This window comes from Panthera tigris, chromosome C2, assembly GCF_018350195.1.
Source record: "Panthera tigris isolate Pti1 chromosome C2, P.tigris_Pti1_mat1.1, whole genome shotgun sequence".
Taxonomy (NCBI): Eukaryota; Metazoa; Chordata; class Mammalia; order Carnivora; family Felidae; genus Panthera; species Panthera tigris.
In genome coordinates this window covers 94,046,752-94,060,758 of record NC_056668.1, presented here as the reverse complement: position 1 = coordinate 94,060,758, position 14,007 = coordinate 94,046,752, and the positions used below count along the sequence as shown (strand labels likewise).

The window sequence follows — 14,007 nt, the reverse complement described above, 5'->3', positions numbered from 1 at the left end:
GTCATAATTGCTCTTCTACTCGACGCTCTTCATGGATGGTGAGCTCTCCTCTGCCTTCAGGTCTCAGTTCCAGAGTCCCTTCACCAGCAAAGGTTTCTGATCTGTCTGACTTGGTTCTAGCCTCATGGATCATCACATGTGTCTTCCTTTGTAGCACCTACCAGAATTGCAATCTACACTTATCCGTCCTATCATTTGATTAAGGCCTCTCTTTCCTATCAGCCCGTACCAACTGTGAACACAGGAATGGTGCCTGCTTTTGCTCTCTGTAGCATGCCCAGCACCAGGCAAAGTGCTGGTGAACAAATACAAATAAAAGAGAGGACACCTGCAAGGACCCTGCTACTACAGTGGCATCAGGGGTACTTGAGAGGAAACGGTGAGGGTGAGATGAGAACGGTGAAGTGCTGACATTTCTTCATCATGAGAAAATAAGTTTTAGTGAAAAACAATGGAGATTTGCAAACCCAGGAGAGTGAAGCCTCTTACATGTCACAAGTCTTAACAAAATCAAAGACTAACTGATCTCAAAATAGAACATACGATTGAGGTGCTGACCTAAGGAGAAGCATGTGGCCCCAACATTGAGGAGGGGGGTCCAGGAGTGAGGGGCTGGGACAGTGGCTGAGGGAAGGGATGGCATCCGATGACCAATGGATTCTTCCCTGCAGCTATGGGAGACTACCTACACATTCACTGTAGCCTGAGGACAGACTGACCTTCACAGACCTTCTACTTGTTGAAGGGCCCCTGTAGCATGCCTCAAATGTCTTACTATGGTGCAGATTAAGCTATTTTAAACTTACCATGTGGGCCGAATAATTGTGGATGAATGCAGGATGTGAGCATATGTACTTTAGGGAAGCCCAAACAAAAGGAGGAAAACAAACCTGAGGGTTTCTGTGAGCAGCCTGGTATCCACAGCTGCTTCCATTAAAGAGGCAACTACCTGGGGCAGTGAAACACCAATCACTTTCCAATGGCAGCCTGCCAATCTCACCTTTGGTCATTCTTAGAGACAAGTTGGTTGTATAAGCATTGCTGCCGGCCTCCTAGGTTCTCAACAGGATGGAGGGTGATGTGGGACAATCCAAGAGGGGAGAAGTATCCTTTTTAAAAATGTTTGTTTATTTATTTATTTTTGAGAGAGAGAGACAGAGCGCAGAAGGGGAGGCACCGAGAGAGAGAGAGAGAGAGAGAGAGAGAGAGAGAGAATCCGAAGCAGGCTCCAGGCTCCAAGCTGTCAGCACAGAGCCCGACGCGGGGCTTGAACCCACGAACCGTGAGATCGTGACCTGAGCTAAAGTCGGATGCTCAACCGACTGAGCCACCCAGATGCCTCAGGGGAAAAGTATCTTAAAAAGTTTACCATACTATTAAGAAAACAGTTAAATAATAGTGTGATTCAATATATAATTAAATCCAAAATAAATAATACTGGAGATCGGAATGAAGGCAGCAAGTTCTCCATCACTTTGCGAAGGTAAACTGAGGCAATATGAAAATGAAGAAAGCATATGCACGGAGTCAGAAAAATGAGGGTCGGCAGATGGGGTGCATGTTCACTCTGGGCTCCACTCTTTTCTGGCTACATCGCCTTAGGGAAGCAATCTCGCTTTTATTTTTATTTGTATTTTTTGAGTTTTATTTATTTAAGTTATCTCTACACCCAACGTGGGGCTCGAACTCACAAACCTGAGATCAACAGTGGCATGCTCTTCCAACTGAGCCAGCCAGGCATCCCTAACCTAACTTTCAGCACTTAAGTTTTCTCATCTAGAATTACATACAGATTTATAATAGTATTGTATTATATGCCCAGTCTTTTGTGATATTTGAACGAAGTATGTTTGAGTTATAAATGCAAAATAAACACTGTTATTAATCTTGTCAACCAAAAAAATAAATACATAACAAGGGTGGAAGGGCAAGAATGGAAGTATCTTGAATTTTAGTTTAAACTGCACTGTTTCCAAACACAGTTATGGGACCACTGTGGGTCATGGTTATGGAGCTCTAGCACAGAACCTTGATTTGGAGGTTATGTGACCTTGTAGGTGGGCATGCATTTTATCAGGCCTTCAGGGCTACGGTTTATCCTGATTTCTAGTCTAGGGCAACGGTGGCAGCAAGTTAGGCAGTGGAACTGAAAAGCACACACGTACTAGTAACTATGAGAACTTATTCAACCATTCCATAAGCAGTCTACCCTCTCACAACACAGCTCATTGAAAAGGATGAGGTTACGATGGTTTCAAAAAGACAAAGATAACAACAGAGGCTAGAATTAGATTTCAAAGCTGTAAGAAAAGGATGTCTTCTGTTTTGTAAATGGGTTATTCTTATGTCTGAAGAATTAAGCAAAAGGATCAAGCTCACTGGGAAACAAATGAAAAAAAAAAGTAATGGTACTAAATTGTTACAAATTTTACAAGGGAATAATTTTTAAAAGCCAAGTCCAGGATACTGGGAAGAACTATTACTTCAGTACTGATACTGCAAAATCTAGTCCAAGCTGATTCATTATGTACCCTCAGGCATTGCATAGATACTCTCTGGATATCAGCCATTTTCACCTGTGATTGAAAATAAGAATATCTATTTAAGCTGCCTCTCAGGGCTTGGAAAAAACTAAGTGCTTATTTAAGCATAGCTTTATTGTCAAAAGAAAGAAGATTGCTTTTTTCACAAGATCATGGGAATCTATTTATTGCTTAGTATTTGTGGTAGACTTGGACTGGGAGGGAGACAGAGAGGGAGTAGAAAGGCCATGATATTCTGCAGCCTCCTTCAAGAAGAAAGGGAGTCCATTAGTTCTTCTTTTTGTCTCTGGGCTCTGCCATGTGACCTGCTCTGGCCAATGCAACATTAGTAAATGTGCCCTAGCAGAGGCTGGAAAAGTACCTGTGCACTGGGGCATGCTCTCTCTTATTGCTGGCAGACAACTCTTCCATGTGAGAAGAAAGTGGTTTTCACATGCAAGGAAATGGATGCGTCCAGGAGATGTTTTTAAGCCATTGACTGCCTCTAATGATGATATCATATAACAATATGATACCAGGGTTATAAAACATAGCCAAAGCCAACCTCCACTATGTCCCAGAAACTGTGTGTGTTATCTTATTTCATACTCAAAACAGCTCTATTAAGTAGATGATTTAACGATCCCATTTTACAAGTGAGGAAAATGAATTTCACAGAGGTTAAGTAACCCCCAAGTTCATTCGTATTTTAAATGTCAGAGCTAAGATTCAAAGCAAGATTCCTCTGACTCCAAAGCCAGTGCTCTTAATTCTCTACTGAAAACTCCAGTTACCCATGGTGATAAAACAAAAGCTGCTAATCATGAAAGAAGTGTCTGGGAACATTTCAAGCCAGGGATGAAGAGAAACGCGCCTTTGGTCCTCCAATTAAAGAAGCTTGTTAGCACACAATAGTATTTGCTTATGAATGATATCAAGGGATAAAAGAGGGATTTTAAGTTGCATATTTAATACATGGGGAATATACTTTAAGCACCTACACTATGCTAGGATTTAAAAATGGAATTAATAAGGCATTTAATATTAGTGTGCTCTACAACAAAGAGTTTGACCAACATTTAGCTCTCAATCCATGGAACAAGAGTAAAACTGCATAACTTATAATAATCCAAGGGACGGGTCAGTTTCAGTTCAGAAGTATGAGATGTATAGACTCGGAAGTGCCACTACACCCCAGGCATATGGGCATCAGGTAGAACCACTTCTGCTCCTGCTCAACCAGTCCTGCTTTCCATAGCACTTGTTGGCATTAGGCAGTTGTTTGTGTTAATTTTCCTATCATTCTCAACTCAACTGTTGGCAGAATATGACACGAAGTTGAAGATAATTTATTGTTAAAGAATCAGAGACTATTAGAATTTAAAGGGGTTGTTGACATTTTCCAGAATGTACGTTTTAAAATAATTTGTAATAGTGAAATCCTTTCCTCCAATAGAAATTTGATTCAGGATGCCAACAAATATAGCATCAACAAAAAACTAGACTTTTAAAATAAGTAACATTTATTTTTGTGAGTGTAACTATGTGATATCTAGTTATAAAATTAATCAATGACAACAAAGAAGCTGTTTTAGTGAATACGTTAGATGTTTGAAAGAAATATAAAGTCCCATATCAGCTTCAGTATCTCATTAGTTTTCAGTTTTGTTTTGTTTCCAAGGCATAGAAAAAACAAGACAAGTAATTGCAAATTTCTCTTTTTAAAGAGAAAACTCTGAAATTTCAGTGGAAATTCTTCTTCCTGAATGAAATTGTGCACACGAACGGAGTAACTTAGCAGTACAAATTAAGAGGCTGCCATTTTCCAGTGTGTTTGTTGGTATATAACATACAGTTTGAGGTTTGTTTTATCACAGTTTATTAAACATGAATATATAATAAAAATTAGATAATATTTAAGCATGTACGGATCTCGTAAGATTATCTCAAGGTGGGGTTATGTACCTGTAAACTGTATTTTTATACATTGAAGGAAACAAACCCAGAATGGTCCAATGACCTTAGCCTTGAGAGAACTGGGACTTTGCCTTGACATTCTGTAGGCAGTGCCTGGATTTGCTGTATATGTTAGTCTTAAGCTAATGAATTCATTCAATAAACATTTAACTGCCTACTGTACTCCAGGCACAATGCTAAATGCTAATAATATAATAATACAACAATGGGCACCATGGATTCAAGCTCTGCCACAATGAAACTTAACTATAGGCTAGTGGGGAACACTGATGGAAATCAAAGAATGACACAGATGCATGAACAGTTACAAACAGGAGAGGTATGGATAGCTAATCTAATTGGAGGCATCAGGGGAGACAGCACCAAGAATTTCAAGTTTGGGCTGAATTCTGAAGGCCTTGTCGGGGGTACCCAGTTGGGAAGAAAGAAAAAAAGTGTGACATGGTGTGACTATGGAGGGAACCAATTTTCATGCAGAAAAATAGTGACTGCCAAAGCCCTATAGATGGAAGGGGTATGGCATGTTGTCTTCTATAGGAATTGTTGGTACCATGGAGAGAAAAAGGAAAGATGTCGGCAAGAGACACTGTGATAATAATATGCACTGAACATAGTGTTCTACATATGGTTCTCAAAAACTTTCTTTATAAATAACTATGCTTACTTCTCATACAAACTTTATAAGAGAGGGGGTGTGATCCACAAGGCAAGGTTAAGCAACATGCTCAGGGTAAGGGAGCCCTGAAATGTCAAAACTAGAATATACCCAGATGAAAGTGCCAATCTACAGTGCTCTTCTTTCCCATGAGGCTAACCTGCTCTCTTGCTGGGAAATTTCTCTTGCTGGGAAATGCTGTCCCTTAGAGATCCAGCTAGTACAGCCTGATGTGCATTTTTCTCATACCCAAGCTTCCACTGATGATGACTCCTTATAAAACCATGAATTAAAAATAAAATAAAATAAATAAAGACCCTTGATCAAGTTAACACAGAAGTAAATGAGTTTTACTCCTGGTAGTGTTGTCACTAACTTGCCTCAAGTCTTACATAAATGAGGTGACTTATATCCTCAGGGACCCTACACCTATAATTCAGGTAACAGCTCACAGGAATTGGAATGAGTCTTATCTGATGGTATAAACAGTATAATTGATAATGCCTCCCCTTTGTGTTTTGGTTACTAGGAAAAAATAATTTTCTAGTTTTCTGTGGCTTATCATTTGGATTTGTTTTTCTTTTATCTGGTTTTCTACTCTTTATATTTTCTCTGGTCTCTTGTTTTCACATATATATTATCATTTTGTATAGCATCTACTATGCCCCAGGTTCTAGGTTAGCAAGCCCTGCAGGAGGTACAGAGATGAAAACTGCACAGTTTCCATTCCTGGCTCATTAAAGTCGGTAGGGTAGGCTTTAAATGAGAGAGGACTTTCCATAAAGGGAACACAAGGGGTGAGCTTCAAGTTACTGGGAAGAGAGCCAACATATTGATGGGTGAGTCAAGCCACAAAAGAAAAAAAGCGCCCAATAAGAGAGAACCTGATAAAGTCCAAAGGTGGACATACATATGAAATGGAAATGTGCTGGAAGCACAGAGGAGGGGGTGAACGTACAGAAGGAGACCCCACAGTCTGCTACCGAAGAGCCTGGTTGCAAACCTGGATTTGAATAACACGCTCAATGATCCAGGTACTCCTCATACCTCTGTGTGCCAACATCCTCCCCTACACGTATCTCAACTTCACTAGGGGCATAAGAGAATTAACTATAATTTTGACCAAATGCTTAGAGGTACACAAATGAAAGGCACTACTGAACACAGACCATAATGATGTACAAATATTTTTAAAAATGAGTGAGCCTCATTGTTCACCCTCATTAGTTTGGGGGCATAGACAGTAGTTTCCAGGGCCATTCTTTGCTCTTAAGGAATCTGTCTGACATGCGTGCATACATATATGACAAGTCTATACACCCAGTGTGCGTGCACGTGTGCAGAGACCTGGACAGACATAAGCCACCAAAAGGGGGATAGTCTGTAGGCAAGACAGGGGGTGATGCTGAAATGTGCAGGCAGTGGGCAGCTCAGCTTGTTCATTTTTAGAGCTCTAGAAGCTTTCTAATTTCCAAATGCTGTATACCATACAGAACTGATGCACTAAATATAGCCTCCAAGGTAAAAGGTATTATGGACACAAAAATAACATGTTTATCTTTTGTTTGTTAAAAGTTCTCATCATGTGCTTTATCAGACAATCTGTCTGCTAAAGATGCCTACCTGAAAAGCCCCAAAGGAGAAGTCCCAAAGAGGTGTCCAGAGGGGTCTCTGAAGCAGAAGATTGTGGGCTGGGGATTCCTAGGCTTTGTTGAACCCACCTGAGAGTGAGACTCCGAGAGCTGAGAATGCCCTTCTCCCAGCCCTAGTAACACAAAACCGAGATCTACTCATCCTCGGATCTCAGTTACCTGTCACTTTATCAGGAAACATACTAGCCACCTGGATAGATTCATTTCCTCTTAAATTCTCTCTTAATACCCTCTGTACAGTCCTTAGAAGCTAATCAAAACTGTGATTAAGTAATTGTTCAGCTATTTTTCATGTCTTTTATACATGTTGGAACATAAGATTCCAGAAGACAGAGCCTGTGTCTGTTCTACTCACTGCTATCAGTCCAGAACATAGCACACCCTTTCATTCTTAAATGAATGAATAATTATGGTTTCAGTCTTCGGCTTCTAGAATCTAGCTATATACATTCTCTCCTAGATCCTGCTCTATAGTAGGTCATTTGGTACATGCTTGGGGTGAGACATTGTTCAGGGTAAGACTAATAACTCTGTAATTGAGGTGATGAAGACAGGGCTGATTCAAACCATTTACACACATCAACAAGAGACTAACCCAGGGATGGTGCACAGTTCACAGCATAGGCTGCCATCTCCACACTATCATCTACTAATGACAGAAGTTCAATGCATGCTCTAAACTCTTCTTTCCATTCCTATCGACTGCCCCATTCAGGAACTCACCGTATCTTACCAGGACTAATAATTAAGATCATTTATGGAGGACCTGTTATGTGCCAAGCACCAGATATTATATCATTTTAGCCTCAGTATAAATTTGTGATGTCTGTATTTCCAGCCAACACATAAGAAAAATGAGACTCATGGGGTGCCTGGGTGGCTCGGTTAAGTGTCCAACTCTTGATTTTGGCTCAGGTCATGATCTCATGGTTTGTGAGTTCAAGCCTCACATCAAGTTCTATGCCGAGAGCACAGAGCCTGCTTGGGATTCTCTCTCTCCCTCCATCTCTGCCCCTTCCCCCCCCCCTCCAAGTTCATTGTCAGTAAGGAGGTAGTAGGTGATCTCAGCTCTACCTGAGTCTGCAGGCCATGCTCCATGGATACTCCCTCATCTTTCATTCCTAAAACAGGGCTGTGGGGAGAGTGGACACACCCTAACTGGCTGACTTTGAATTCCAACTCTGCCATTTACTATTTATGGGGCTTGGACAAGTTACTTAGGCTCTTCGTGCTTTTAATTACTCATTTGTAAAATGAACACAGTAGCAGTGTCCGCTAATGGGAGTTGTTTCAAGGATTAAACAGACTAATATATGTTGTACTAAGTAAAACAGTGCTTGGCATATGATAAGTACTCAGCCATTTTTATTTTGACCATGGATGTTGTTGTTATTACTATTATTAATAATGTTATGTCCTGTGCTACCAATCGCTCCCCTGAACAGTCTCTCTTTGGGAGAGAGGAACGAAACGTGCTTGTAGCAGTATGTGCCCTGACTCTTCAAAACAATCCGGATGAAAAGATTTTTTTTTTTTTGGTCCAGTTTCAGCCAACATTAACTATGGGCAAAGCCCTCTACCAGAGGCTCCAGGGAGACCACTTCCTTACCCTTCAAAGAAGGATGGAGGCTGGTCATAAGCTTCAGCCACAGGAATTCAGTAAGCAGGACTGAAATAGGAACTCAGTCAAACAGGGTTTAAAATGGATCCTCCTAGTAGACAATCCCATCATATTAATTTACTGTTCAACTTCTGGCTCCCACATTGGCTCTTGCACTGGTTTGGGGGAAAGGACCAGGACGTATAGCATCCCATCCCTGGTTTAAAAAAAAAAGTTTATATTTCTTTTATATATTGGATTTCTGCCTAAGAGGATGTGATCAAAATGTTCTATTGGGAAAACAGAAAGTTTGAAAACTATGTAAAATCCTGTCATGTTATTTACTTCCTTCATGACCTGGCCCTACCTTGTCCACAAGGATCTTGTATCACTCTCTCCTCAGCCCTTTTGAAACTAAATCATGTAATAGTTTCCAGAATATACTTCAATGCTATTTCAGCCTCCATGCCTTGGCACAGGCTGTCTCCTTGGCCAGGAATATCTGTCTGATTGTCCTTCCTGGGCTTAATTACTCTACCTCACTGTCAATATCAAACTTTATAAGTAGCTTGGTTCATGAATTTTATAACTTTATTATAAAATGGATTCGTTTCACTTATAAATATTTGGGGCGAGGTTGTATAATTGTGAGTTCCCCTGCAGGCAAAGGAGCACTTTTTCATCTTTGAATTTCCAGTGCCCGTCAGAAACTCAGTTTTCAGTAAATGTTTATTGAATATATTAATGGGAAAAAAACACACAGTAAATTAAACACTAAATGCCCTTCTTTGTTAATTGGAGACCTATAGCAATGTGGTTGAGATGATGGATTTCAAAGATACAGTTAAATCGCTCAGGCTGAAATAGTCACCCCACCATGTACACATTACATTGAGCCAGACACTTAATAAGCCCAGTCTTCTCACCTCTGTAATGGTGCTGCTAATGGAAGTTGTTTTGCAGGTTACTGAAAGGATTAAATAATCAGAATATAGAAGGTGCTTGAAAGAGTCTGGCTCGTAATAATCACTCCCGCAGTGTTAGTTACCATTATTATTATTTCTGGCTGCAACATAACAAAGGCACTTAGAGAGGCACTTGAGAACCAAATCAGTTTTAAGCACATCCACTGCAATGGTATTTGATAGCACAGTGCTGCAATTCTCCCGGTTTTACCTACTCAGCATCCTTCCCACCCTTTCCTCAAATATCTCTCATGTTTTTCTTTCGTGAATGGTCCTTTCATGAATCATCCAGCCCTTAGTCCCTGTAGCTTCCAGGGCCAGGCACCCAATCCAGATATGGAAGAAGGAAACAAGGGTTGGCTCAGGAATGGGGACGTGACCCAAGCTGCACCACTCACTGATATTCAGACTGGCACTCTGCTGGGACTAACAATAATGAAGTAATTAGAACATGAGCCTGGACCTGTTGGTGGGAGGAAAGCAGAGCACAAAGAGAGAGAGAGCCAACATTCCTAATCACACTATGTGACTTCCAATAATTTCCATTTTCAGCTTCATTTGGTTTGAGGGGGGCTTTGGTACTACACCCCACAGTGTCCTGAGCAATAGGATCAGAACCAGTCATTGTAAAGGTGAAAGCCTATGGCATTAAGTTATTATCTCCTTAAGTCCTGTGTGGGCTTCAAGGTATCATTGTAAAGGGACTGGTTTACACCAGGAATTTTTCTCCAAATGAAAATGAGAATCATTTACAGGGTGATCAAAGAACCACAGTCTCTTCACATATGGTGGCCAGAAAGCAGCAAATCTAAAAGCCTAGAGAAGTGCCCCTCTGACTTTCACGAATCTGGAGTTCCTTGAGGAGCTTGTAGAAAAGGCAGGTTCTGAGGGTCCCCCAGGACCCTTTCTCATGAAGACCACCAGAGGGCTGACAGTTCACTGAAGCTAGTGGTCCACTTTGAGAAATGTTGTTTAGATATTGTAGGCAAATCTAGAGTACACAAACCCAGCTGGGAAGGAATCCCCAGAAAGCTGCGAAATGAAGAAATTCTCATAATTATTTCAGGAACTAAAACAACTTCAAAGACTGAGTCTGAGTCGAAGTACTAATTCTGAAGCAAATATTGGCAATTTTGGAAGTGTCTCGGCATTAAAACCAGAAGAGCAGAAGCATTATATCCAGTTCTCTTTGTGGCTATTTTCTATTAAAAAAAAAAAAAAAAGAAAGAAAGTGGTGTAGAATAAAAACAATAATTTAAAAATTGATTTCAAGCTTATGGTTTTATCAATTTCATTACAATAAACTATAGTAACTTTGCAGTAGATCACTGCAGACAATTAACAAAGACGACCTTTGAGAATTCATCTCCATTTTTAACAGAGCAGCTATAATGAGCGCAATTATAATAATTGGTAAGAAGCGTTTGCAGCATTCCATAATACACAAAAGACAACATGGCAAAATGAAATAGATTGTTTTCTGAGGATACCACACAAATTCCACAAAGGAAATCACACACTGACTGTAGTGTGTAAGGGGGTGATACAAAAGTCATTTGATGCTGTATCAGACACCGAGGGAAATAAGAAAACTATCTCCTGATGTGCTATCCATATTTATCTTTGATAAAGCGTCAATGGTTACAAAATAGTCAATGATGTGCCTGAATCAGGGAAACTACTCAGCCTTTTCAACAAGGGTTCCCTTAGAAAATTAAGCCTAAATAACATAAAGCATACATTGTATGCAACGGATCGACTCCCTATGTGCTGGCAACAGCCTTAGCTCTGTATCATCCTCCAGAGAATTGAGAAAAGAGACTCCCAAGTTATTTTCTGTTGAGCTTCGCTATCTTGTGGAACCCAGTTTAAAAGGGCTAACTGACACTCCTTAAACTGAGAATACATACGCTGGGATAAAAAGCTGTGTTGATTCCAAAGCAAGGTGGTCTAACAATAGTCAGTGGTTCTTCAAGCAACTTGCAGTCTCAAAAATAGAACCAGAAACTAGAAAAGTAATATCCAGTGCTCTCAAGTCATACTTTGCGCATCAACATACAGCTTTGTGCGCTGAGATTAATGATGTCAATGGAAATCAACTGTCGGTTCCACAGAGCCACACAACAGAACTTTGCAGCATGAATGTCTTGGACCCCACCCACAACCAGCAATTGTTAAACTGCCAAGTGCATCACATTATGTGAAGATCCTATTCAATCCAGGGAAAATACAGTAGTATGACTTCAGCAGAATTGCAAAACAAATTGACTTGTTTTGTGGTAAAAACTTTGCAAAGGGTTTACAAACTTATAATGGGTTTCTGTGTAGATACTGATAGTACCTGATCTTGACTTTTGTGTCAGATTTGCTAACTGACCACACCAGTATCCATTCTCCCTTCCTGCCTGACTAACAGAACCCAGATTTTTAACTGCACATATTGGGAGAATAAAAAACTACATTTTCCAGTTTCCCTTGCAGCTAGGTACACCCAATGAAAGCAGAAGTTAACTAGAAATGTTGTATACAAGTAGACAAGATTTTAGTGGAAGGAGCTCTTTTCTGTACCCTTCTGCTCCCACCCACTCACTCTTCTTTTCTTGCCGCCAAAGAATGTGATCAATTGAAATCTGACAACCACCTTGAACCATGGAAGTGACCTTTAGGGTGGAAGACACTTGGTCACACTGTTGCCATATATCCCTGGGCTATAGATTCCAGACTCCTTTAACATGAGAGAGCAAGACACTTGCATTGTGCTCCAGCCTTTGTTATTTTGAGTTTTCTGTTTCAAGTGGCAGAATCTAAACCTAATACATATAGTCTACATGCAGTTTCTTCTTCAGTAAAGGCCAGGTGAACTAATAAACTAATAGGGATTAAGTATCTGAACTGGTTTGCAACCTCTGAAATTTGAATAATGTATTTGAAAAAATAAAATAAATAAATGAAAGGACAAATAAAAGGGAGTAGTACTTTATCAAAGTGCCAATAAACATGGGAACGATTCTTTGCCACTGAAAGATATCTATAATTTAAAGATGAATTCAGATCATTAATAAGTAAGGAAAGGAAGGCAGTTCGAAGTGTGGTATAAATGAACATTAGTGAAATTAGTATTACGGTAGACAGTGTATCATATAATGTATACTTATCAAAGGTAACAAACTAGGCCAGAAAAGATATATATAGATTGAAGTCTGTCTGACAAACAGATATATTGTGTGCCTTTTTAAAATTTGTATGTTGGTTCTTGGTATCTTCATGTGGTTCATTCATTCTGTGTCTATTTACATCAAATAAACCACTTCTGGGCCAAATGGAAGACTTTGGTCTTTTAGCTTTTATGTACAACAAGCAGACATCTTAGAAAAATCCCCAGAACAATAGAAAATTATTAACATATTTTTGATGTCCGGTGTGTGTTTTCAAGTCTGATTTTTGCTCTGTACTCTTAAAAAGGCATTAAAATATTTTAAATAGCCGCAGCAAAAAGATTGAAAGCATAAGATTGTATTTAAAATAAAGTCTATTCCTTTTGATCATCCAGGCAGAAATTTTGTTTCAGTGTTGCTCCATAATAACAAGAATTTTTGGTTATTTGGTCAATAATTTCGAGGAGGGAAATGTTTATGTTAAATATCCTACTAGGATTTTAGAGCTACCCAAACTCTTATCTACTCCAGCGTTAGATGGACCTTTGGGAAAACTGTTAAGACCCATCTCTTCTGTGTAATCTCTGTATTATTCTTTTAATACCTTCAAATCCGTGTTCTGTCTTCATATGCAAATATCCTTGGTTGTGTTTATGTAAATTTTTGAAACACATTATTCGCTCTACATAAGGCAGTGTGTAGGTTTCTAATTTAATTAGAATGGTTTATCCCTGGTCTTCTCAGTCAGATGTTGAATACTCTTACTGCTCTATGTTAAGCTCAGTGGGGAAATATCTTAGATGTTTAAGAAGATTCTATTTCTGAAAAATGATTTTTTCACTAATTTCTCTATCATAACTATATAGCTACTGCGATGGCAAAATAAAGATACATTACCCCTGTGACATCCATAACCTTAATGGCTGCAAGCTGGCCCGTTTTAACATGACGACCCTGTAAAGAAAAAAAAGTAATAATAGAAGGCTTTAGTTCTGATAAGCAATGTCTGCATTCAGTTCCAACTATAGAGAACAATTATCTAGATCACTGTTACAGAACACCGATAGGGAAGACAGACAGGCAGAGATGGACAGACAGATACACACACACACACACACACACACACACACACAAATCTTAAGTGCTTTAAGGATCAATTTCTATTTAGCATTTACTTTGTAAAACATCTCCATCATTTTGGTTTTTTGGGTTTGTTTTCATAATGGTTGTCAAGTTAACCAAAAAAAGGCAATATTCGATAACTTGTTTTTATCTTCTCTCCAAGGTAAGGGCTAGTGTGAGAGGAAGGGGAGCTAGGTCTGGGTGTGGAGACACAAGTATCTCCTCTGTCAGAAAATACTCAGTAGGTGAAGAAACTTTAGTTTCCTTGATTATGAAAATATCTTGTATTAATAGTCTCAACTGGATATGACTCTGCTATTACTTGAGACTGTAAGTTTATCTCTATCTTAAAAGTGAGG

The 14,007-nt window shown here is 39.5% G+C and overlaps 1 protein-coding gene across 8 annotated transcripts in view; it reads right to left on the bottom strand.

Annotated features, from left to right (window-relative positions):
* The window catches only part of TNIK (TRAF2 and NCK interacting kinase), a 440,791-nt gene that overhangs the window by 146,121 nt on the left and 280,663 nt on the right, over positions 1 to 14,007 (bottom strand). For all 8 annotated transcript variants that reach the window (XM_042998976.1, XM_042998973.1, XM_042998974.1 and 5 more), the window contains one exon: positions 13,424 to 13,480. In XM_042998976.1, the coding sequence (XP_042854910.1) occupies positions 13,424 to 13,438 (15 nt within the window). In that variant the 5' untranslated portion in view covers positions 13,439 to 13,480. The remainder of the gene's footprint in view (positions 1 to 13,423; positions 13,481 to 14,007) is intronic.